Below are 27,285 nucleotides of genomic sequence, written 5' to 3'. Positions count from 1 at the left end.
GCAATTTACAAGTTTACTTCTGGCTCTCAGTCTAAAGCCCCTCTGGCTGCTGATTCTACTTACTAACAATAGAAAGAACCACGACCACACAATCAAATAAATTCCAGCCATTGGTGAAGTAGTACTGCCTCAAAGCAAAGATTTTGATGAGACACTCTATTGTAAAGATAACCACAAAGGTCAGGTTGAGATTCTCAAGGATGTTTGTCATGTCTTCAGATTGGTCGACTGATTCAGCCATCATGCTAATCATGTTTAGGACAATGAGACTTATGATGAGGATGTCAAAGACCTGGCTGGTGACTAGGTCGAACACGAGACCTTGGCATTTGTTCTGAGGGGGAGAAAAGAGAAATCATAGATTATTTTGAGTTTTAAGAATGAAATCACATACACAAAAATGGCACATGAATACAACAGGATGTGTTCTCTCAAAATTAAAGCAGTTTCTTGGAAAAGGTAGAGATACTTTTTAAAGGACAAGAAATTCTTGTAGATTCCCAGTATTGTCTTACATATTTTCCTTTAAATTTAATTAGGTAACTAATTACCTAATTAGGTAACTGGTTATAAGCTGCTTAGGCTAATAGCTTTAATTCCATTTAAAAAATTAAAATTCTTATTAACAAGTTAATTTTGATGTGACAGAAGATGTTGTTTTGCTGAAATGAAGTAGCTCACGTTGGATTTAAGAAGAAAAAGATGACCGTTGCTTTCCATATTTCGTCTGTTTCTGTAATGTGGCCTCAATAATACTAAGGAAAAGAATACCTGCTCATACAAGTATGTTGGACAAAATTGAATTAATGTCTCCAAGGCTTCATTTGCCAGTTTAGAATAATCAGAACTTATACTTAACCAAAACTCTGTATTTAGGCAATTCTTGAATGCCAATTTTCTAGTTCTTGTTTACTTGAGGATAAGGCTAGATACATGGAACTATGATCCAGTGATTGCTAAAAATGGAAACATAAAAACTCATTATTTCTTATTATTACTGTTGGCAAACTTACATATTGGTTTGTACACAGATGGCCATACTGCTCACGAAGTGAGCATGTGCTGATTGCTTTGCCACAGGTTCCGACTCACGTCTGCATGCCTAACCTACCATGGGCGGTGAAGTGAAGCAGTTATTCCATTGGTTTCTTGAGTCTAACTGCTGTGAAGCACTACTTCATCCTTTACCAGGTGGAAAGCTTCTTAAACACAAACTCAGACACTGCAATTGTGTGACAGTTCTTAACTACAGACTGGTTGTTTTAGAATATATGTACATTTTAAAGTATTTTATATTATCTAATCAAAGTGTGCATACACAATTCTATTTAGAAGACATCTGAAGATCAGTTGTGGCGATCTAGGGATTACCCAGGGATCTGTGTGGTAGGTAGTCCAGGAAAAATATGATGGTGGCTTGGGGGGTAACAGTGGAGAACACTTACAGATTTAAATCTTATAGGTTTAAGAGCTAATACGGAGGTAGGAACAAGAGAAATCAGAGACTATTTGAATGTAATGAAAGTCAAGGCTCTCATTTCTGTTTGGTGGAACCATTCAACTGGCCAGAGAACCCAAAGGATGAACAATTTTGGAGGCAGGTGATGAGATCTGTCTTGAGTATGTTGAGCCTCTGTGGGACATCCAAGGACCATGGGGCAGGTGGAGGTGTGGGCCTGGAGCTCAGGTGCAGAAGCTGGATTACAGGTGTGGAGGACAGTGGCATCAATACTGATGTGAACTGAAACCATGAGAGTGAATGATACCACTCAGGTAGAGCAAGGGTGGTGAGAAGAAAGAGGTTTAAGGACAGCATTGGAGGGACACTACGTTTAACTTGGTGTTTTTCAAACCATGAGCTGGGAGCCCTAAGGCTTTTATCAAGGAGCTTGGAGAAGACACTTGAAAGTCAAGTGCATTTCCTATATAGGAATACATCTGAGAAGCCAGAAAGGACCTAGGAGAAAAGACACTTTTAAGGGTATTCTCCAGGGAAACAGAATGAGGGGCAAGAATAAAGGTCCTCACCTTTAGTTCAACTCTAATATTTAGACAAATGGAGAAGGTTAAAGACTATAAATTACCCAAAGTGGCAGATGATCCAAAAGCATTCTGTATCAGTTTATGCCACTTCAGCATGTATAGTGACTTCTGCACCTCAGTATGATTTTTAAATCAAGTAATGAAGCCGCCCTGTGGGGATGCTTCGGGAGGAATCATGAAGGAACTTCCTCAAATATAATTTTATCATTAACCCCTGGTCAAAAATCCCCTGCTGTATACAGGATAAATTCTGAACACTTTGCACTGATATTTACAGACATCTTTAGTGCAATACAAACGTTTCTCCTATCAGGATGGACTACGGTTTGTGCCCTAAAACACATTCTTTCGGTCAACAAATAATTGCTGAGAACACAGTCTACGCCAGGTTCTATTCTAAGTGTTGGGAATCCGGCAGTAAATTAAACATATCTTGGATCTTGTTTGGTGGATCTTGTTGGGTCTCATGTCTGGAATGAAAATCTCAATCCCGCTACACGCATCAGAACTCAAACCCCAATTCCATGCTGCCTTCCCAACTTTTCAGCCTCCACTGACCCGCCCTGCCTTGTAAGCCTTCCAAACTCAGTTGTCAGGGGCACCAACTGGGCTTGTTGCGCTGCTCCATGATCTAATGCTCCTCAAATAGGCTGCAAACACAGAGCAACACTGGATGACATGCTGACCCTGCCCTCAGTACCTGGACAAGCAGGATGCATGGAACACAGGGCTCAGCTGACTGAGGTGTGCAGGCCAAATCTGGCTCACTTCCCGTTGTTTGTACAGCCCACGAGCTAAGAATGATCTTCACATTTTTTAATGGTTGAAAAATATTCAAAAGAGGACTCTTATTGTGTGATGTGTGAAGACCATGTGAGATCCAGATTTCAGTGTCCATAAATAAAACTGTATTGGAACACAGCCCCATCCATTCATTTATGTATTGTCTACGGTCGTTTTTGTAGAATGATGGCAAGAGGCCATTTGACCCACAAAGTCTAAAATACTTCCTATCTAGTCCTCTAGAGAAAGAGTTTGCTGGCTCCTGATATAGAAAGTTTATCATAAATACTTGTGAAGTACAAAGGAGTCTGCATGATGTCAACCTCACACCACAAAATTCTGGTAAAAATATTACAAATACGTTTTAAATGTTGGTGACATGAAGTTCAAACTGCTTTCACATCATTGCAGTGAATATATACTCAGCACTCACTGTGTGCTCACTAAAAGGCAAATTAAAGTTGTTCCCAGGGTCTTACTGTCGAATCGGAATGTCTTATTTTCAGAAGGATGTGAGAATTACCAGTACATTTGGGTTTTTATTGAGTTTTAGATAATGTCTGTGAATTTAAAGAATAAAGGAGATCGCAGAAATCCAAGTTCCTCATAACCACTTAATCAGTCTATGGTATATGTAATTGGTATTATTCAATTGTTCTCACCAGAGGCCTTGGAATGGGTTTTTGAGGTTTTTTGGATCCTAATTTTTTCATTGCATGGTAGTACTTCTTCTGTTCTTCTGTCATAAAAATGTCTTGGCCACCTAAGTACATGGAGAATATGAGAAATAATTACTTTAATAGGTTTTTGGAGATGAGTTCTGAATTTTTAGGAATCGTTTTAAAGTTATATTTTTCTTAATAATTCTTGAAATTCTAACAGAAAGTAAAAGAGGCTGAACTCTAGGGGATGGATGAAAGGAAATAGGGTTTAAGTGAAAGAATGGGGGAGGAATAAGGTTACTCTCATCAGCTACGCTTCACTTTTTATACTATAAACAAAGGTTACAATTTTTTTTTTTTTTGCAAACGTATGTGGAATCATTACAAACATTTAGATAAAAGTCCCATAAAATGCCAAATAAAATTCTCCTAAATAATGAATACATAAAGCATTACTAACAATTTCATAAAACCTGTTCAGAGCCATTCTCAGGAGAAAAAAAAAAAAGAGCTTTAAATGTTTTCAATACTGACAGAATAAAAAAACGCATGAGGATTTTAGTTTCTGGAAATTCAGGGACAAACTGTCTAGAAACACTGGGTAAAACAGAACAGAATTCCTTTTAAATGTATAGTTGAGCTTCCACCAAAGTAAGGAAAATCTCCAGGATCTGAAAATCAGAAGAGATTTAAAAAATAAAATAAAAATGAAGTAGTAAATTAGTCCTGTAGCCACGGCTGGCCTAAAGGCATTTGCTAATCTCTATAAACTAGATTCCTGTAAGACTGCAGCTTTGAAAACCCTATGGAGCAGTTCTACTCTGCAACATGTGGGATGGCCGTGAGTTGGAACTGATTCAACAGCGACTGGTTATAAACTAGATTCTTGGGTTTTAAAACCCGTTAGGGGGTCAGACCAAAGGCAGCGGACTTAGGTGCAGGGAAGGGTGGAGCGGAGGTCCCTGTAGGAATCTGGAACTCTCCAAGGGCTGCGTTCTCCATGAAAGTGGGAAGAAGACAGACTGTCTACTAGGAACCGAAGACAGTGAGGAAATGTGTCTGCCTCAACCTGGACTATGGGCAAAAACCAGGTCTCCCCTGATAATGTGTGACCCCAGGCCTTCCTTAGCAAGGGTCTGGAGTTTGAATTTATACCACCAGTGTGAGCCAAAAATAACAGCCCTAGTTGTTAACCGGGGTGTTTTGAGATGTGTAGGGGTCACAAGTGATGTCAGTAATAATATTCCTCATGGTGGTATTAACACTGTTGTTCTGAGACTGTTTTGTGTACTTTGTGGGATAAAGAAACTGAGTAACTGTGGAAAGTTTTAATTCTATCACCTCCTGTGCTCTGATTTCTGAGTGTGGAAAAGAAGAGACACAGATGGGGTAGAGGGGGAGATGAAGTGAAAACCTTATAGTCCTGAATTTGAATTATGAGTATGCACATTTCCATACATAGATCTCCCTGTAGTCCTGAATTTGATGCAGCTCTGTCCACTGAAAAGCCCAGAAATGATGATCAAGACTGTGGTCTGGGAACTCCGTTTCCCACTAAAGAAGCCAGCGCTCCTTAGAGAACAGCTGAGTCCTGGTGTGGGACAGGAAAGACCACCTGATCCCGGGACACCTTGTCATTCTTGAGAACAAGGAAGCTGTGAAAGGGGAGGACGTTATTTGAATCCTGAGATGAAAAAAACAAAAAAAAAAACCCTTTAATATAAATAAATATTTTTAAAAATAAAAACTCTGGGAAATCTGAACACTGGGTATTATTTAGTGATATTAAAGAATTAGTGTTAAATTTTTTTAGGTGTGATAATGGAATTGTGGTTATGTTTTAAAAAGACATATTTTATAAGAAATATTTAGAGAAGAAATGTGATGTCTGTGATTTGCTCTATAAAAAAATTGGATGTCAGTGTTGGGTTAGGGCATAGAGATCACAAAGATGTGCTTAAGTCAATAAATATCACTCTGGATGATGGGTATTTTAGGTTCTGCTGCTACACTCTTGTGCATGTTTGAAATTTCCATAACGAAAAGTAAAACAAAACAAAACAAAAATGTGCTGTGGACTGATCAAAACAGTGATTTCAAATGTAAGGCTAAATCTAAAATCACCAGGGCTAACATCAAAGCTGATCAGGTATTGATTGCAATCAGGCTGCACGTCACGGAGTCACCGCTGAGTACAAACTCCTGAGTAGCAGCAGTGAGACAGTCGCAGGAGGACAGTGAATGACGCTCCCAGCAGATACTAAGAAGCCTAGTCGGTATCGGGGTGCATTGCAGATGGATGACAAGAGTCCAACAGGAAAAAATAAAAAATAAAAGAAAGAAAGAAAGCCACAGAACGAGAAAACCAGAGGTGACTATTTAGTTCCCTGATACTGGGATTGAGAAATGCATTTGGGATATAAATGCAAGAAAAGAAGCCAAAAGGGGCGAGATTGGCAGTTTGATGTCATAAAAATCCTAAATGTCTACAAGTCAAAAACATCATTACAAAACTCTAAGAAGCAAGTCACCAACTGGACTTACTATATAAAAAGACATATGCAAATGATGATATTCCCAATTTTAAAAACGGCAGTAAGCTTCTGCTAAGGGTGATGGACAAGGCTGGCGACAGATAGTGATGGTTGCATGACATGATGAACATGATTAATGTCACTGAACTGTACATGTAAAAGATGTTGAAATGGCAAACGTTTTGTTACCACAATAAAAAAAATAAAAATATGTTAAAAAAATACACAAAGGATATAAAAAGATAATTCTTAAGGGAGAAATACTGATGGCTATCTCCTGTGAAAAATGTCTAACCTCACTAATGATCAAATAAATGAAAAAGAAAAGAACGAGGTAACACTTGTACCCATCAAACCAGAAGAGACAATGAAAGTTCTAACACTCGCAATAATGAGAACAGAATCAACAGGCAGCTCCATAGCCTGCAGAAGGACAGCCTGCAGCACAGCATTTCTGGAAGGTAATCTGACAACACATGTTTAATGCCTTAAATATTCTAATTCTAGCAATTTATCCTGAGGAACTAATCAGAGATGCACAGAGTTTCGAGAATGGTCGTGATTGTTTTAGAAGAGCAAGAAATTTAGAAACGACCTGAATATCCAAAAAGAGGGGAATGATCAGGATAAATTGTGGTTTATCCATAAACTGGGATATAGTTCAGCCCTGAAAATTCTTGTATCAGAGATGATTTCATGACGTGGACTCATAACTGACAGAGGAAAGCTACAAAATGAAAAATACAGTGTAATCCCAATGGTGTAAAATATTTGGTGAAAAAGTGACTGGAAGGGATAGTATCAAAGTAACAAAAGGCACTGAGGAAAGACTTCTGTGGTGGCTGCCTGTGTGTGATTGACATTTTCTCTGTATCCTCCTTTATTTTCCAAATTTACTACAAAGCTCCTATGGATTTTCAAATCAGACAAATAAACAGGTTTATTATAACACAGGAAAAATTTCTCCCTAACCCTGCCTCTTCCTCAACCGTCTTTCCAAGTAGGTTTTGTAGATTTGCTGAGGCTTAGGTGTTGGGGGTCAGGAGACACATTTGCAAAGAGAGGAGAATGTATTATTTTTACCCTGGATAGCAAAGTACACTTCAAAGGTTATTAAAATGGGACTATTAAGCAGTTCTACTCTGCACGCGTTCCGACTCACAGCCAACTCTGTATGAGTCGGAATCCACTCAACGGCAATGGGAACTCTGCACACGTGGAGTTGCTATGAGTCAAAATCAACTCTATAGCAAGTAACAACAACGCAATATGCACTTAAATTACCTCCCAGAAAATAATGATTTAAGTCGATGGAAAGTTCAGCTGAAAAGAAAAACACCTTTTAAATGTGACTACAATTTCACAAATATTAATCCTAGTGGTTGTTGTTCTATGAAGGTTCAATTACTATCAGGCTTAATCTTGACAGTGACAATGTCTATTGATTAAGAGGGTAAGACAGACATAGAGTGAAAAACAGTGATTAAATAAAACCCAAGCGTTTTCGAGTCCCTTCCAGCCTCATCTTTGAGAACCTTCTCCAGGAGGACATGGTAGGCTCCCTCTTTGTGCTCAAGCGGATGATAAAGGCAGCTTTGCACAAAAATCTAGACCACAGTTACATTCCTTTCAAGCCCTCTGGAGAGCAGAGATGATATCACCAAGTCGGGACAACCCGCATATACTTATCTTTTTCTGCTGTTCGTTGAAGTTGTCAATAATAACACCAATAAAAAGATTCAGACTGAAGAATGAGCCAAAGATGATAAAAAATACGAAGTATAGGTACATGTACTGATTCTCCTCAAACTTTGGCTGTTGGTTCTCCTGTTAGGATCATTTTAAATGAGAGACAATGACGATTACTGGAAAACAATCTAAGCCATCCTAACTGCCTACCCTCCCACCCCCGCCGACCCCGACCCCCAACAGGAAAGGCCCCGAGAAGGAGGTGTCTTTCAATGTCTCTTAGCTCAGCTTGCACGGGGTGAGAGGGCTGGGCTTTTTCTTTTAAGCGGTAGAGAGGGAGTGTGGCACAATCACGTGTCCCTTGAAAAGTTCTCTAGGATCTCTGTGTGGAAAAGCAACTGAAGGAGGCCAGATGGAGGTGAGGACATCAGGCAGGGCTCAAGGTCGGCTCAGGCAGAGGTGACTGAACCACCAACTGTTGGTGAATTACCCCAACCTTGACATTCTTGTTGTTCTATCTAATTTGCGGTTATGTCTCTTTCGCTGTTAAATTCTTAGCGCCTAGCACACCTTCACAGGTCCCTGGGTGGTGCAAAGGGTTTGCACTCGGCGGCTAACTGAAAGGTTGGTGGTTCAAACCCAGCCAGTGGCACCAGGAAAGAAAGACCTGGCAATCGGCTCCCGTAAATATCACAGCCAAGGAAACCCTGTGGAGCTCAGTTCTACTCTGCAACACATAGGGTCACCATGAGCCGGAATTAACTCAATTTTCAATACACATTGAGTGTATACATGAATGATCAAGCTCCAGAATGGATACAAATTTATTACCACCAAGCTCTCCCAGCTCAAAGTGTTGTCAATAGCATCTGAGATTCCTCTCATCCAAACTCTTCACATTGTCATCAGCTTCATGCACTTTGGAGAAAGTGATGGGAAGACTCCCCTTCTTCTTCTCCTGATCTCATTCCAAGATATAGCTATGAGTTATAACTATAACTATGATGGATCTGTCATCTGTCGAATGTATTTATATTCGCTACTCAACGCCTATCATATATACTAGTGTAACTAAGGTAAGAATTTGAAAATACCACTTTTGTCTTTGGCCTTAAAGAGTAGCTGATCTTAGTCTCAGCTGACTTGAGGTATCCATTTGTTTGAGCAAAGAGTAAATATTATTACAGAAACAGTGTAGCAGAAAGAAAGAATTAATGTTCCGCATCTGACAGTTAAAATAAGACTATGCAGTGGGCTGATAGTCTTGCAAACTAGGTTGTCGACTTGAGATGTAGGTGTGTCTAAGTTCCTTTGTGTCTGTCTCTCTTTGGTACATCAACAGCTTGAAGGGATAGAGTTTTCTGTAAGAGAGGTTCAGACAGGAGTAGAAGACAAAAGCTTGCTCAACTCGTCCCTAGGGAATTGTGGGAGAAGAAACAGGGAGACAGAGAAGAGCAGAGACGTGATGTGTATGTTCTGATTCTCCCTCTGGATCTACAGGGATTTGAGGGGAACATGGAGGGTATGAAAGGGGTTTGTGTTCCATTTCTGTTTTTCTGGGAGGAGATGGCTGTGCTAGGAAGGCCTGGGATATATCAGGCAGGCAGGCTTAGTTAGGAGGCTAGCGTAGCATAGTCTCTTGAACGTCCCTCAGTCCCACATGGCTTGGACATGGAGTTGATAGCCATGGCGGGCCTCACAGCAAGGAGTGGGAGTAGACTGCTGCACCAGGGGGCCGTGTGGAAGATAGGGCAAAAAAAATAAAAAAGTCTGCATCCGAGGCCAGGAGGAGTTAAGGCAGAGAATGGCTCATGGTTTCACCAGGCACAGCTTCAGTATTTGAGACCAACGGGACGCTCTGTGACTACACAGACAAGGGTCATCAAGCTAGAAGCCAGAGTCCACCAGCAAGCACATCCCAGGGCCAGCATCAGGGCAGGGACCCTCCATACATCTTCCCCACCCATCGCTTGATCTGGGAGCACGTGTAAGCCACATACCTCTTCTCCCATACACCTGGGTAAGATCTCCTCCCTACCCCTCAACTCCACCTCAAGGCAGATGGGTGCCTAAGGCAAACTAGGGTAAAAATCATGTAATCAAAACCACAAAAGAAATGAGCACATTGATAATTTAAGAATATTTCATTTGTAATAAATTACCTCTACTACTTCTATACCGCTATTCATACACCCGTTCCTACTACCAGCTCACATCTATCGAACACTTACTATGTATGTGCCAGAAATCAACTCTACAGATTCTCAAACAACACATACATGTGTTATGATAGGAAAAACGTTAGTGATCCTCATTCCATCCTTGACTCAACCATTGGGCAACTCTTTCTTTATTCCTCAGTTTTACAAACTGGGAAGTAGAAATGGATGAGATTACTGAGTATTCTTCCAACTTTGTAAACCCTTGATTGCCTTCGATTTAGCTAGAGTTCAACAGCTGGCAATCACCAGAAACCCTTCCATCTCTGGAGAGCCTGGGCCATGGGAGGGTCTCTCTTGCTCAGATTTAGTCCAGTCTTAAGGTTTTCCCATAGCCAAGGGCAATGCCCTTTGAAATTTGGCTTGTCTGTCCACTCATCTGGAGAAGAGGTGAGATAGAGGAAAATCAAGGCCTCGTGTGGTTCTGTTGCTTCTGGTTGCATCTCCTTCATGAGTGGTTTCTCCTTGGTCCTCATGGAGAAAGAGGACTGGGCTCTGGAGTATGGGAGGGTGTCAGATACTCACTGAAGGAGCATAAGAACCTTTTTAATTGAGCAGTGTTATTTCATGGTGCTTTGTTCCAAGGAAAGTAAGGAAGAGAAACCCTGGCCACTGGGACTGTGATGCAGGAAGTCCTGGACTATCCATGACATGATATACCTCATTTGACCCTAGCTCTCTGTAATACAGTGAAACAAAGACTCACCCCTCTAAAATCGACAGCTGCATACATAATATCTGTCCAGCCCTTAAACGTCGCCTGCAACAAAAGCAAAGAAACACAAATATAATTGTAGACTTGCTGTCAACAGACACAAGCCATGCAAAGCAAGCAAGACCTGGTGGGAAGGTATACTTAAGATGATGTCCCACTCTTCCAGGACAGAATGTCCAAATAAAAGAACAGGAGGAGGGGGCTCAAGGATGGCGTGGCTTGGATTTTCTTCTTCTTCTTCATTTGTACAAGATTACAAAGTTTAAAAACAAAATAAATTTCCATCTGAGAATATTGTTAGAGATGCTGTGGACCGTTTTGTTCCCCTGGTTAAGTCTTGTTCCCTCTTCTCTGATGCCACATCTGTTTGCACTGTCTGCCCAAGACCTGGGTACTCTGGTTTCACCTGGGATGGACTTCCAACAGAGAGCCCTTCTTACTGGATGACCTGGCATTTCAGGCCCCACCCCTGTCTGGCTGAGCTCTGGAGAGCAAGGTGCTGTGTAGGACAAGGTGAGACGTACAGACCTTCAAAGGGCTATCACCTGGAGATTGAGGCTTAGTAGACAATAAGGTTGGAGATGTTCAGTAGGGGTCAATTGTAGGGGGCATTGATTCTCACATGACCATTATCCCAATGGAGTCGCTGCACTCTTATTAGCTGAGAAATGACTTATAATTCTTCTAAGTGTTCTCAGAGTAAAAAACATGCCAACAACACTTACCACTTGCAGCAGAGCGAGGTAAGCCATTCCCACATTGTCAAAGTTCACATCCAGGTTGACCCAGCAGAGATTTTCACTCTCACACTGGCTTTTGTTTGCAATGATTTCATGATCTATAACTGAGTTCATATCTGTTTTATTAACACATCTTTCAAATTTTCCAGAGAAGATGCTTACTCCCAGGATACAAAATATGAGCCAGAAAATGAGGCAGACAAGCAAGACATTCAGAATGGCAGGGATGGCACCTATGAGAGCATTGACCACCACCTTTAGGAATAAAATGGAAGAAGAAGATTCCAAGAGGCGTGCGGGAGTCACCAAGCCCTTGACCTCCCCAGGCTTGGTCCACTGTGTGAGGCTGGATCTCTTCAAGCTATGCCTTCATTCTCCATGCCCTTCCCTCCCCCCTACTCTCAGCTCCATGACTCCTATGTTCTCCACTGAGGATAACCTGAGAAGTGTCCTCTGATGATGGACATATGGGACTCCTGCCTTAGGACTCTGAGGGGAAGCCAGCGCCCATCTTGGTTGTCACCAAAACTCTTTTCGGGTGGAGACTATAGACTTAGACTTCTTGACAACTCCCAAATTCTAAGCACTGGGCTAGGTGGGGAGGAGCCCAGGAAAATCTTGGCAATTTAAGGAAACCCAAGTCCAGGAGCAGCTAATATCTTTGCTTCGCCAGCTGAGCTTTCTCCCATCCGCCTGAAGAACATACCTTCATTCCTTCAAACTGAGACAGCGCACGAAGGGGCCTGAGTGCTCGCAGAGTCCGGAAGGACTTTAAGGGCTTGGAGTTGATGAGACTGGTCACAGAGACCTGCCGGGAAGAGAGGCCACAGGTGGTGCACCTGACGGTATGCCCAAGGAAGCTGGTGGGGTATTCGGAGCCCTCATTCTGAGAAGGCAGAACGTATCATGTCCATGTGGACTATCCAGATACACTAGCCTGTCAGACCTTGCTGGAAGGGAGAGGGCAACTGGAGAGTCCGTTTGTCTCCTTGTCTGGCAAAGATACAGTCCATAAGGGAGAGGATGATGTGTTTATATTACTTGTTTAATGAAAGATAAGGAAAGGCTGAAGAACTGTTGTATTAAAGGAAATCAAGGAGGCGTAGTAATTAAATGCAGTGTGGAATCCTGGACTGAATCCTGATTGGGAGGGAAAATCAGCCATGAAGGACCTTATTGTGACAATTTGACAAAATTTGAAAATGGACTGTGAATTTCAATATTGATGCAATGTTAAATTTCCTAAGTGGGATAATTCCTGTGATTATGAGAAACAATGTCCTTGTTCTTAGGAAAAACACACTGAAATGTTTGGGGCCAAAGGAGCCTGATGTCTGCAACTTGATTTCAAGTAGTTCAGAGAAAAATAGAAGGAGAAAATGACAAAGCAAATGGGGTGAAATGTTAACAATTGGTAAATAGGCAAAAAAGAGCATAATGGGTTCTTTATACTATTTTTTGCAACTTTTCTGTAAGTTTGAAATTATATCACAAAGTTACAAAGAAATATTAAATTGTTTGTTTACTCAAATAGCTCCTTTTGGGGGAATTAAAAGCAGTTTTCTCTCCCAACATACTTTTCCCTAGAAAGACAGGGCTGAGGTTTAGAGAGCTCTATAAGTATACTAAAGTAAAACCTAATGGTATGCTGAGCTAGTCAAAGACCACTTTTTGCAGATCTTCAGCCATTGTTATTGGTTATAAAGAGTCTTCAGAGCCTCGACTTGGAAGGGGTTTGCTCACCTGGACAGGAGATGAATTGTGATACTCCTGACAAGCTGACATCAGAGTTCATTATTATCTAAAAATATCCTGCACTAACTCTTCAAGCTCCATTGTACTAGTAAAATATTTGCAAGTTAGGAGAGTTAATTAAGTGACTTAATATGACAGTATAACAAGATTTTAAAATCACTATCAATTCAAAATATTTTGATGGTGTTCATAGTATCCTGGTTTTTTAAATAGGTATTTTTGTAATATCATTACTTGTTGGGAGAGTTATTTAAGCAGTTTTTCCACAAATACTCTTTCTACCTAGGTCCTGGCCAGAGGGAAAATGGTGGCAAAGCTCAGCAGTTCTTCTGATTTTCCCAAATCACTGCTGTCATTGGTGGGGAAGAACTGTTCCTACAAGGACATTGTATACCTTTTCACCTAGAGCCTTATCCCCAGTTTCTGTTCCACCAAACTGGGAGGCACAGATGACACATTCAGACATAAAAACACCCACATTCTTTCCCACTCTATAGGGTTGTTGTGAGTCAGAACTGACTGTATGGCAGTGGTTTTTTTTTTTTTTTTTTTTTTTTGATTCTTTCCTACTCTGCACTCTTCAGAGTGGGATGTCTTTGAATTCCTAGGATAAACCAACTTAGTCATTGTGTATTTTTAAATAAACTGTTGGATTCAATTTTCTAACATTTTATTTAAAATTTTCATATCTATGTTCATAAAAAAGGCTGACCAGTCATTTTCTTTTCTTACTGTATTCCTTTTTTTTTTTTAAATTGAGGTTATACTTGTCTTATTAAATAAGTTTTCAAGCTCCTTCTCTTTTTCTATTCTTTGTAACACTTTGGATAATATTGCGATTAACTGTTCCTTGGAAGTTTGGTAAAACTTTCCTGTAAAACCATCTGGGCCTGGTACCCTTTTTTTCGACTGTATGGTTATGGACTGTTTCAGTATTTTTAATGGTTATTGCTAGATTTATGCTTTTCATTCTGTATTTGGGCAATTTATAGTCACATCTTCATGTTTATGCTTGTGAAAACTAATGCCAAAAGAGGGGAAGTGCTTTGCTTAATGTCTGACAGAAAGAGAGTAGACAAGTTAGGTCTCCTAAGTCTAAGGCTTTTCTCCAGTAAACCACAGGCCCCTAGAATGGAGGTAACAATCATCTTTTCACCTAACTTACAGGTTTTTCATTATAATCTAATAAGATGGTGGGGACAGAGGGATTTGTACTCTGGAAGCTGATAGGACTGAAAAACATGTGGCTACTTCTGTTCCTTTCTTTGATTCCCATTGGCGCCCCCATGGCACTGATGCCTTCCAGACCACATGGCCTATTCGTGTCCACCAATAACAATGTGGTTCTTCAGTGGGGTTTGCCAGTGACATGACTTGTGCTCATGTATTTGTTGCCTCTACTTTCTTAAATAGCAGGGACAAAACCTAGCTAATTATCTCATGGTAGAAAGGATATTTTAAAAAAAAAAAAAACTCATCATCGAGTCGATTCTGACTCATAGTGACCCTATAGAGCTGCCCATAGGGTTTCCAAGGCTGTAAATCTTCACGGAAGCAGACTGTTGTATCTTCCTCCCTTGGAGCGCCTGGTAGGTTTGAACCACTGACCTTAGGGTTAGCAGCTGAGCGCTTTAACCACTGTGCCACCAGAACTCCTTAGAAAGGGTATAGATGTTACAAAAATCAAGGGCTCTGGAGTGAGACTTCAGAGGTTTAAGCGCCCTCCACCACTTCTAGCTGGTTAGCGTTGAACACGTTTCTTAGCTTCTCTGTGACTTAGTTTCTTCCTCTGAAAATGGGAAACGCAGTAGTAGCTACCACGTAGGATAGCTGCGATAACTGAAACAGACGATGCAGATGAAGCACCCGGCAGAGCAGCTGGCACACAGAAAGCACAATAAATGTGGTCCACGGTGGCACAGTGATTAAGAGCTTAGCTGCTAACCAAAAGGTCGGCAGTTCAAATCCACCAGCCGCTCCTCGGAAATCTAGGGGGCAGTTCTACCCTGTCTATAGGGTCGCTATGAGTTGGAATCAACTTGAAGGCAGTGGGTTTGGTTTTTTATTTTGGGTGGCACGAACAGTTAAGCACTCAACTACTAGCGAAAAGGTTGGTGGTTTGAACCCACCAAGAGGCACCTGGGAAGACATGCCTGGCGATCTGCTTCTGAAAGGCCGCAGCCTTAAGAATCCTATGAAGCAGTTCTACTCTGCAACACACAGGGTCACCATGAGTCAGAATCGACTCGATGGCAACTGAGCAACTAAAAACAACATTGCTATTATCAGCCTTAGCATCATCCGGACTAAGGTGTGAATCCTAACTTCACCACTTATCAACTCTGTGACCTGAAGCAAGCTGCTGATCCTCTGAGCTTCAGGTTTCCTTGTCTGTACGGTGGTAGGTGCTGTATAACACTGCTTATCTGGGACACTGTTGTGCAGATCAAATGAGAGAATGTGTGTGAACAATCCTCTTATGTTGCTTGGCAGTCAAGACGGGAACCAGACCAACCTGCTGGCTCCTAAGCTGCTTTGAGACATCTTGAAAAGAAATGGAAAGGTGAAGGAGAGGGGAAAATGGAGGGTACTCAAAGGTATTCTACGTGTATACCTGACATAAGTAGTGCTTATGGAGTGAAGTGGATGAGTGCCACCCATGGAAGGGGCTGGGTGGTGAGCATACGAAGTGCAGTGTGTCCGAGTGGAACCCGGGGAAGGCTGGACAGCTGCTAGATGAAGGACAAGTACAAGCACTGTGGAGATGCAATGACAGCAAGAAAAATATGCTGAAGGGGTACGCATATGAGACACACAGCAAAAGCAGTTCCTCTATGGTCCCCTCCCTCTTTGCCCCACTCCCCCCTACCCTCGACCCGCATGGGACACAGATGGCAAACTTACGATCACAATGATGAAATCCAGCCAGCACCAGGCACTGGTGAAATACTTGCTAAATCCAAAGGCCACCCATTTCAGACCCATCTCCAGGATAAAAATGTACGTGAAAATACTGTCAGTACAATTAAGTAATTTTTTAATGTTGGGCTGTTCCTCAAGATGTATATCTTCAAATACCTGAAATGATAAAGCATAGCCCTTAGGCCAGGTTGAGTATTTGCATAGCCCTTCTTGCTAACTTTGCTTTTTATTTGTCTTCCTTATATGAACCAATTAATATCTCTCTTGGTAAATAAGGTTTTGCTCGAAAGGTGTTAAGGCTGACCTTTCCCAAAGGGATTGATTCCTCGGGTGAGTGAAAACGGGAAAGGAAAGGTCTATTTCTGGACTTCTGCATCACTATAGTTCCCCAGGTTTTCATCACTTCTCCCCTGGAATACAGAGGCACCCTCTTAACGGGTCGTCCTGCCTCCAGTCTCACCACATTGGACACTAATCCTTTCAGCTCTTGCCAACATTATTGTGCCAGAACCACCAGTGGTATACGCCATCTCTTTCGTCCTCCTATGTATGTGAGAGGCTCTATTCAGTGGTCCTCCACTGCCTACAATATCAAGTCCAGACTCTCTAGCCCACACTCTAGATCCTGCTAACCCCGAGGCCCGTCACCTTCCACCACAAGCAGCCTCATTCATTTACACCAGTGGTCCCAGCAAACACAATCACTTTGTATGTGCACCATGACATGCAAGAGAGTTTGGAAGCTCTGGGCTAGAGTTTCCAGTGTACATTCCTTAGAGTGTTAAACATTTATTAAGTGTGATTACAAAAACGAGGTATCCTGGCTCTCAGAGCAAACCTTTTCATGCTACATCCAAACACTTCCCTCCCCTAAAATGTTTGTGTGACTCTGCAGGGTCTATATAATTAGGGTATAAGCACTCCATGGGCCCTGGTAAAAAAGAATGCAAAAGAGTTCAACAGTCTTGCTTCCAGTTCCAAAGTGGGTTTCTGACCTCCTCCTCTGCCAGCTCCTTGTCAGCCTTCAGATCTCAGCTTGGCTGATATTTTCTATATGAAACTGTCCTTGTTCCACCAACACTGGGCTAGGTCCCCTTCCTACATCCGCCCATGCCACCCTCTGCTGCTCTGAGTGTATCAGTTATGACCCTGGTCTATAATTGCCTGGACTTCATCTGTCTTCCCTACAAGACTCCAAGCTCCTGGAGGTCAGGGGTTTGTCTGTCTGTCTTTTGGGAAGAGACAAATCTGAATGGCGCTGGAAGCTCATTTCCTCCCTCCTTTTTGAAACTTAGCAACAAGCTGGCTCAGCAGATCTGAGTTAGTACAACAGGAGAACAGACTGATATCAGCAATTGAGCTTGGGAGGCTTGTACATTAAATCTAGTCCATTTCCTACTCAAAGGAGCTCCCATTATTACATAGTTGCCTAGACCAGGATTTCCCAAACCCTAATGAGCTCTGAATCACCTAGGGAGCTTGTTACTAGGCAGATTCTAATTCAGAAGGTCTGGGATGGACCCAAGACTCTGCATTTCTAACAAGCTTCCAGGTGATGTTGATGCTGCTGAGCTATACAGAATCAGACAGTGGCCAGAACACTCAATATTTTTTGTCCCCATTTCTCTGTAAACAGCATAACGAAACAGGGACTGGGTCCTTCTGGAACCCTCTGCATTGTTTTCAGTCCCACTCTGCCCAGCCTACACTGGCCTCTCTGAGGGAAGATGAGAATGAGGAGGACTGTGTGCCCTCTGCTACTTCTCTGATTTCAAGTTTTCATTCCATGGCACCATGGGGCATGTGCCTGGGTCCAATAACCACATCACTGTTTTCCCACTTGCTAGCACAGGGCTTGGGAGACACCGATTACCATTTGTGAAACAAATGAGAGAAATTCTACCACTTGAGTAAGAGTAGACAGCCAGTGAAAACGTCATCACCAGAAGGCTACACATAACCCTAGACCAAGGGTTAGCAATAAAAATTAACCAAGGGAGTTCCTTGGGCTGGTTTTAGAGATTTGCTGTTTTGTTTGAGGAATACTTTGTGTTCCATTGAGTGGATCAGTGGGGATGCAGGTTGACCACAGACCCAGGTGGGCCCCAGCATGTGCTCATCTTCTTTCACCTACAGGTTACACAGGTGTGAAGCACTAGCCAGGAAGGCGGGGTGTGTGGGCGCAAAGCATTTCCTTGTCCCTTCCATTTGCTAGCTACTTATTGTGAAGGGGTCTGTCACTCTGAATCAATAAGGGAGAACCCAGAATGCCATTCACTTGATATGACAAAGAGTTAGACAGTTTAGTTTTATGTTATTTGAAGGACAGACACAAGATAGAAGGGGAGGGTGAGAGAGAGAGATGTGTGTAGATGTATAGGGAGAAGATAGGGTCCCTCAAGGGAGAAGGGGGAGGGGTAGAGAAGGACCAAAGGTGAGGAGAGAGCAGAGCAGAAAGGGGGTTGCAACTACATGCCTATGGAGACTGATACATTCAAAGTTACTTCCCAATCCCACTGATCTCACCTCTAACTGGAAGGCTCTGTCATACCCAGAAAACGGTATCTCCTTGTTCCTTTTCTCAAGGAAACATGAGTGATGGCAACTACCAAGACAACTTAGTATACTCTAATCTGGTCCAGGTAGCCCTGTCCCTTAGCATTTTACCTTTTAGAAAGCAGCACTATGGTCTTCAGGAAAAGGGAGGGAAGGAATTTTGTTGATCTAGAGGAAGAAACATGTAGGATGCGGTGACAATGTCTAGGAATCCTCCAAGAGTGAGGGGTAGGTGGACAGGCCTGGGCCCAAGGGCCAGACTCCAGGAGCTCCTCCCCACAGGGAAAGTGTCTTTGGCTTCGGGATGTCCCAGTGGGAGCATGACTCCAGAAGCTGTTGTGCAAAACCCTGTCCCCCGAGGGAAGCCAGCAGCAAAGATTCCACTTTTGTCTGCTCTCCCCACGTTCATAGCCCCACGAAGGGTCAGGCCCAAATGCAGCTCCCTTGGCTGCCTTGATCCCCAATGCCCGCATAAAACCATGATCATTTACCAGCGCCCCACTGCTCAGCAGAATCACAAAGATAACAAAGCTCTCAAACCAGCTGTGTTTCACTATTTGGTAGCAGGTCTTCCGCAGGTTCCACCACATGATCCAGAAGGACCTTCTCTTGTCCACGCGACAGTGTGGCAAGCAGGGACTCAGACCTGGGAGGAATCAGAGTGGTACAACCGTTAGTGTCTGTGGTAAATCACATTAACAGCCCCAGCTCTTCAGCCCTCCCTGTACGCATGCCCCTTGCCATGTGACTTTGCTGTCCCCCCCACGAGGTGGAGTCTCTTTTCCAACCCCTTGAATCTGGGCTCAGCCATTGACTTGCTTTGGTCGACAGAGTGGAGCGGAAGTCACAGCGTGCTAGCTCTGAGCCCAGGCCTTGAGACGGTGCGTGCTTCCACTTGTTCTCTTGTACCCTCTCCATGAGAAGGTCATGCCTGGGCTAGCCCACAGGCTCCAGGAGGAGGATGATAGAGATGTGCAGCAGAGCCAAGCTGCCCAGTTGAGCCCAGGCTAGACCAGCTGGTCCCCAGCCAACACCACATGTATGAACGAAGCCTGCCAAGATCAGGAGAGATACCCAGCCTAGATCAGCTGAATCATGCAGACACATGAGCAATAAACATTTCTTATTGTACACCACTGAGGTTTTGTGGTTGTTTGTTACACCACAATTTTTTTTTTTTTTTGGGAGGGTGGCGGGCAATAGTAAACAGACAGTGCCCGAAGAACTGCATGGAATGAGCTAAGATAGGTACAGACTTTGTGAACCACCCAAGCCGTACATGGAAGAATCTGATCAATTGTTGAGATGTTTACGAACAGCGGAGCATTTGTTCTCAACACACACAAGTCTTCAGCATGAATCACATCACCCTTGCCACCTTGTCTCCCTCTCCCCTTCCCCAAATCCTGCTGACCCTTACTTCACGGTAATCACAACATTCTACTCATCTTCTTCCCAGGCCATAGTGAGGTCTTCTCACTCTGACCCTTTCCTCCCTCCATCTTTCAAAACACCAGTGGGTTATTCTTCCTAAAACACTGTTTTTCTGTCTTTTATTCCACTCTTCCCATCTCCTAGAAACCTCACCTATCTTTGTCATCTCCACTACTGACGTCCTATGCATACCTCAAGGACCAGTCCAAATGTAAGTCAGGAGAACCACAGTCTACGGGAAATCCCTAGCCTGGCCTCTGTCCCCTGTGGGCAGCTATGGGGTTGTCAAACCACCGAGAATATGAGCTTGAAACCCATTCTTGGTGTTCTTTCTGGGCCCAGTCTAGCCCCAAACTTATGGAGAAATTTAAAATTTTTAGATGTATTCACTCATTTGTTGAGTCATTTATTTATTTATTTGTCAACATTTGTTGAGCCCATAATCTGGGCCAGGTCCTATTCTCACACTAAATCTGTTATTATTGTTAGTTGATTTCAAGTCGATTCCGACTCATGGTGACCCCATGTGTGCAGAGTGGAACTGGTCCATAGGGTTTTCAAGGCTGTGACCTCTCAGAAGCAGACCACCAGGCCTGTCTTCCAAGGCATCTCCAGGTGGGTTCGAAAGCCAGCCTTTTGGCTAGAAGTTGAGCATTTAACCACTTGTACACCCAGGGGCTCGTGCTAGATATACAATCCTGAATAAGCCACTAACTCTGAGAGCCTCATGGGGTGGGGAGGGTGGGGGGTGGAGACAGACACAAATTCCCCCACAATGAATACAGGAAATAATGAATGCAGTTCGGAAGGGGCCATTACATCCGCTTAGGGAGTCAGGAAAGGCTGCATTTATTGAGTGCTTATTTTGTGCCAGACACTCTTCCAAGTGATTCATATTCTCATTTAACAGTCACAACAGTGCTTTGCAGCAGGTACTATTATTATCACCATTTTATAAATAAGGCAAAGAGGTTAAGTAAACTGAACAAGTCACACAGCTCATAAGTGGAGAAGACAGAATGTGAGCGTAGACAGTAGCTCCAGAGCTGATATTCTTAACTACAGTGCTCTCCTGCCCCCTAGACAAGAATCTTAAGGGACGAGTTGAGGGCTTGGCAAGGGCTCCCGTCAACCCTGGGCTATGGCCAAGTTCTTCTCTTGGTATATGACCTCAACTACATACCGGCAGAGGATGTACTGGGGACAATTCAAAGCAGCAGACATGTTGGCCCAGTGGGACTTGTAGAAAACTTTTCTAGAGTGTCTGTCCTGGTTGTTGGACTATGTAGGTTGAGCCCACTTGAAGCAAGAATTTCCTGAAATGGCCTCTTCCTGGAACTGATACAGGTCCCCAAGAATCTGTGGGTGACCTCTCTTTGCTTTTCTCCCCAGTAGAAGTAGAAAGAAGGCATCTCCCAAAGCTTCAGAGCTTCAGTGAAGAACAGAAATCCTGCCACTTACCTTTGGGCAAACATCTCTCTGGTTGCTTTTGGGGAACCATTTCAGGTAGCTGCCTAAAGGGATACATCGGATCGATGGTGCTACATTCCGATAGCAGGCTGGTAGCGTCAGACGTCTGCACATCAGAACAGAGGAAAGGGGCAGAGTCATTCACCAAGACCTTGGTAGTCTCTCACCTTGGTAGTACCTAATTCTTCATTATCAGGCTTGTTAGAGATGCACCTAGCCAGGCAAAGGCTTCTAGGCGCAAGGGGTTTTGGAAGAAGACCCCACTGGGTCCTTTGCTAAGTGCTCTGACTCAGCAAAGAATTGTCTAACTGTTCTTCCTTGGCTGAGGAAAGGCGAATGAAGACACAATACCTTCACCTTTTCTTCCCTACAAGCCATACCCCTGATAGGCTGCCTAACCCAATAGGGAAGCCAGGTCATGAGGAAAAGATTACCTTCCTGGGACTGCGATTTTCAGCTATCCAACTCCTGGCATAATCTGTCCAGACCAGTGGTTCTCAGCCAGGGTTGATTTTGCCCCTTCCCCTCCCTCCCACCCTAGACTACATTTTGGCCCCGTCCGGAGGCGTTTTTCATTGTCACAGCAGGCGAGATCTAGTCGCATTTCGTTGATACGACACGGGCGCTGCGTAACATCCCGCAACACCCATGGCAGCCCCTGCAACGAGGAATTGCCTTGCCCAACACGTGACAGGGCCGAGGCTGAGAAACCCTGGCCTTTAAACCCTTTAAACCCTTGGCTTAAAACCCACTCGCAGCAGTTTTCTTCACATCGATCCTGGCATTCCTCCGTAACGGCTATCCCGGAGAAGGCGTGCGGATCAACCTGCAGGCGACACCCCGGGAGAGTTACCTTTCGGGGATTGTATGCTGTCGCACGCTCATCACCTTCAGAGAACACATCAATTTCCACACTCTGAACTTCTAGGCTGGTAGACTTCACGGTTTTCTGATGGAGTTCACAGGCCTGACACAGAGAAGCCCAAAACAGAGTCAACATTCCGCCTGGGCACCTCACTTGTGAGGACAAAGTCTAAATGCTGTGTGGATTTTTGTTTGTCATGAGACTAGTCTGTGACATTAGAACCTTCTTCTTTTTACTTCTCAAAACTGCTCGTGGAAAGACTTACTGTGAACTCATTCTGGGAAAACTACTACAGGAAACATATATTGAAACTTACTGAAAAGTTATCTAATCAAAACAGCATGATTTTGGTATAAACTTTGACAGATAAATCAGAGGAAGATACAAGAGACATGAAACACATGAGTATCTAATATATTTTAAAAATGTGTCCTTTCAATTCAATAGCTAAATAATAAATTATTTAATAAATGGTATAATTAGCCATCCCCCCCCCAATAATACAGTGCCAGAATACAATAAAAACAAAATCCATTATCATCTGATATTTCAATATTATAAAAATAAATGAAGAAATGTTAGAAACAAATTTTGGAAAATAATTTTTTACCCTTTGAAGTACAGACGGGTTTCCTTAGCAAAATAAGAGATCAAAAGGCATAAACCAAAAACCTGTTGCCATCGAGTTGATTCCGACTCAGAGCGACCCTATACGGCAGAGTAGAACTGTCCCATAGGGTTTCCAAGGAGCGGCTGGTGGATTTGAACTGTTGACCTTTTGGTTAGCAGCCGTACTCTTAACCACTGTGCCACCAGGCTCCAAAAGGTATAAAAGGAAAATATGAAAATATATTGCTACATCAAAATGCAAAATAAATTTGGTCTTATAACCTCCAAGAATATCCAAGAAGGATGTGCCAAGTCTCATCTTAGAGACTTAGAGTCTCACCCTAAAGTCTTTGTGAGAATTCCTGTGAATTTGACATTATAAGGTCATGATTTAAGAATACTTCTCCACTTTGAACATACAGAGTTACACACACACATTCACACACAAGTAGACAAAGACACACATACACATACACACAAACAGGTAAACATCTCTATGGACCAAAAACAGAACATAAAAATAAAGCGAATCCTAAACCTCTGTCTGTAATGAGGCAGAATTAGTGTATGTTGTACCGAGTCACGGCCTTCAGTAAGGTCACAGCACCACCCTCACTCGAGTCACACCCTTGCTTGCATCACACCTTTTGTCTTACAAGGGATAAAAGGAGAGAGCAGCGAGCAGAGAGGAGGGGACCTCACCACTACCAAAAACGAAGAGCTGGGTGTGGAACATGTCCTCTGGACCTGGGGTCCCTGCACTGAGAACTTCCTAGACCCAGGAGACAGAGAGCTATAACACCAGAGACAGTGTAAGATGGCAAGAAGTGGTGGCAGAGAAGCAGCAGCAGCTGAACCAGGAGATCAGCAAGAGATGGCACAGTGGGTGTGCCAACCCACAGAGTGAGAGAGCTGAGTGCCTTCAGGCAGGAGGCTTGCTGGCAGAGTGGGATGCCTCCAGGCACTCGTCAGCAGAGCTAAAGAACTTTGTAACGCCTCCCTGAACAGAGGCCTGGCCTGGCTGAGGGGCCAAAGGGCCGAGGGCTGAGGGCTGAGAGAGAGAGACAGGGAGACGCCTGCCTGCAGGCATGGCTGAGAAGCTGTCCTGACCCAAGAACTGTATCCTGAGTGGTTTCTGATCCTGAATTGTAACCTGTCATGCCAAGACACACAGAGACCTCTAAGGAATGCTGGGCCCACAGGTGCTGAAAGGAGACAAAGACTTTCCCCCACAGCCAACAGAGAAAGCCTTCCCCTAGAGCTGGGGCCCTGAATTGGGACTTCTAGCCACCTAAACTGTGAGAGAATAAATTTCTGTTTGTTAAGGGCATCTACTGTAGTATTTCTGTTATAGCAGCACTAAAGAACTAAAACAGACATGAACAGACACTTCACCAAAAAGGACACTCAAGGAGCCAGATACATGTAAAAGGATAATATACTACAACCAAGTAGAGATGATCCAAGAAATGCAAAGGTGATTTAACATTCAAAATAAATAAAAACCCATATGATCATCTCAACAGATGCAGGAAACTTATTTCAGGAAATTCAATACACATTCATAATTTTTTTTTATAAAAAAAAGCTATTAGAAATAATGTCAGTTTATCAAAGTTGCAGGATATAAGGTCAATATACAAAAGTTAACTGCATTTCTATATACTAATAATAAAATCTGGAAATTGATATTTAAGAGTGATACTCATAATAGCATAAAAATGTTAACCACTTATGGATAGATTTACCCAAATATGTCAAGACTTGTACACTGAAAACTACAAAGCGTTACCTAAGAGAAATTAAAGAATTTAAGTGGAGAGACACACATGAAGACTCAATATTGTTAAGATGCCAATTGTTTATAAAATGATCCATGTATTCAATGAAATCCCAACCAAAACCCTACCAGTCTTTTTTTTAATTGTGTTAAATATATAGCTAACAAAATGTTTGCTATTTCAGCCTTATTTTACATGTACTATTTAGTGACGTTAACTACATTCATCATGTTGGACAACCATCACCTCTGTCGGTTTCCAGATCTTTCCATCACCCTTAACAGAAGCTCAGTGCTCTCTAAGCGGTGAGTCTTTCCCTCCTTTCCATCCCTGATAGCCGCTAATAAACTTTGGTCTCTATGTATCTACCTATTCTAGATATTTCATATAAGCGGGCTCATACCGTCTTTTTTGTTAAAATTTGACAAACTGATTTTAAAATGCGTAGGTACATGCAAAGGACTCACAATAGCCAAAACATCTGATAAAGATATATAGATATACAGATCCATGAAACTGAATAAAGAGTCTAGAACTAGACCTAAATATACAGATGGCTAATTGATTTTTGACCAAGATGTCGAGCTGATCCATTGGGAAAAGAACAGTCTTTTCTATATATGGTACTGGAATCACTGGGTATATACACAGGGGAAAAAATGCTTCAAATCACACCATATATAAAAATTAAATTGAAATGAATTATGGATTCGAACTTAAGAGTTAAACCTATAAAATTCTAGAATAAAACATATGAAAAAATCTTTGCAGCCTTAGGGTGTCCAAAGGTTTCTTAGGAAGGAAACAGAAGTATGAATCATAGGAGGAATTTTGATAAATTATACTTCATTAAAATGAAAATCTTCTGTGCATTGAAAGACACCACGAAGAAAATAAAAAGGCAGCCACAGACTAGTGGAAACATGTACAATATACATATCAGACAAAGGCCTTGCATTCAGAATATGTAATGAGCTCTTACATACCAGACAAAGGCCTTACGTTGAGAATACGTAATGAGCTCTTACAACACAATGATAAGAAGACAAATCCCTCAATAAAAACAGAAAACAGATACTTCATCAAGGAAGATACATGAATGGCCAAGAGGCATGTGAAAAAGGTGTGCACGATCATTATTTATCAGAGAAACAAAAATGAAAGCCACAATGAGACGCCACTCTACACCCACTCAAATGGTTAAAACCAAAAAGGGAGAAACAACTGACGGCTGTCAAGGATGTGGAGCAAATGGAACTTTGATACATTGCTGAGGGAATGCAGTATGTTACAACTACTCTGGAAAGCAGTTTGGCAGTTTTACACAGAGTTAAATATAAAGTTGCTGAACAATGCAACAGTCAAACTCCTAGGTATTTACCCAAGAGAAACAGAAACGTCTGTTCCCACAAATACGTATCTATATGTGAATGTTCATATATGCAAAAACATGTATAAACCTTAAGGTAACTATGCTGAGCAAAAGAAACCTGTTACAAAAGAATACACCATGTAAAATTTCACTTACATGAAGCTCTAGAAAAGGTATAGCTCATCTATAGCAACAGGAAGCAGAGCCCCGCTTGCGCAGGGCTGTGGCTGGGGAAAGCTACTGGCTAGGAAGGTGCAGCAGAGTAGTTTCTGAGGCGATGGAAATGTACTATATCTAGATTGTGGTGGTGATTACATGGGTGTATTCATTTTGCAAATTGAACTGTACTCTTAAAATTGATGCATTTTATTGTATATAAATTATACTGCAACAAAGTTGAGTTTAAAAAAGAAACTTAACTGCGAATGTTTTGTTATCTATATATTCACCACCATAAAAAACAAATGAACCTTGTCCCCTACTTCACACCATACATAAAAGCTAATATGAGGCAGATCATCACCCTAAGTATAAGAGCTGAAACTACAAAACTTCTAGAAGGAATCATACAGTGTTATCTTTGCCACCTGGGGGTAGGCAGAGTTCTTAGATAGGGCACAGAAAGCAATAACCATAAAAGAAAATATCGATAAATTATATTTCAATAAAATTAAAAACTTCTGTTCATCAAAGTCACCATTAAAAAAATGAAGTCAAGCCACAGGCTGGGAGAAAATATTTTCAGTACATAAATCTAACAAAGGACTTGTATCCAAAATACAAGTCAATAATAAAAAGATAATTCAACCTAAAAAAACATAGGAAAAAACTTGAATCGACACTTCACAAAGGAAACTATACGAATGTCCAATAAGCACATGAAAAAAGTTGAACATTGTTAGTAATTAAGGAGATGCATATTGAAATTACAATGAGATACCGCTAAACACTCCCTGGAAAGGCTGACATTTACCCCCACCCCCCCAAAAAAAAGACACCACCAATTACTGGTAAAAATTTGAAGCAACTCGAACTCTGATATATTGCTAGCAGGAGTGTAAATGGTTCAACAACTTTGGAAAACTATTAGTTTTTGTTTGTTAGTTTGTTTTTATAAAGTTAAACACACACCTACT

At 42.2% G+C, this 27,285-nt stretch overlaps 1 protein-coding gene across 1 annotated transcript in view; it reads right to left on the bottom strand.

Moving 5' to 3' along the window:
- LOC101361866 (sodium channel protein type 11 subunit alpha) overlaps positions 1–27,285 on the bottom strand; it is a 170,432-nt gene that overhangs the window by 6,556 nt on the left and 136,591 nt on the right. The window contains exons 13-22 of the mRNA XM_012555812.1: positions 22,376–22,489; positions 21,514–21,628; positions 19,110–19,264; positions 16,045–16,218; positions 12,092–12,193; positions 11,371–11,640; positions 10,637–10,690; positions 7,708–7,849; positions 3,489–3,589; positions 64–334 (exon numbers count right to left, since the gene is read on the bottom strand). Coding sequence (XP_012411266.1) covers positions 64–334; positions 3,489–3,589; positions 7,708–7,849; positions 10,637–10,690; positions 11,371–11,640; positions 12,092–12,193; positions 16,045–16,218; positions 19,110–19,264; positions 21,514–21,628; positions 22,376–22,489 — 1,498 coding nt within the window. The remainder of the gene's footprint in view (positions 1–63; positions 335–3,488; positions 3,590–7,707; positions 7,850–10,636; positions 10,691–11,370; positions 11,641–12,091; positions 12,194–16,044; positions 16,219–19,109; positions 19,265–21,513; positions 21,629–22,375; positions 22,490–27,285) is intronic.

The sequence above is a fragment of the Trichechus manatus genome, unplaced genomic scaffold (genome assembly GCF_000243295.1).
Source record: "Trichechus manatus latirostris isolate Lorelei unplaced genomic scaffold, TriManLat1.0 scaffold00049, whole genome shotgun sequence".
Classification (NCBI taxonomy): domain Eukaryota; kingdom Metazoa; phylum Chordata; class Mammalia; order Sirenia; family Trichechidae; genus Trichechus; species Trichechus manatus.
Note: the sequence above shows the minus strand (reverse complement) of the source record. Positions and strands in the feature narration are given on the sequence as shown.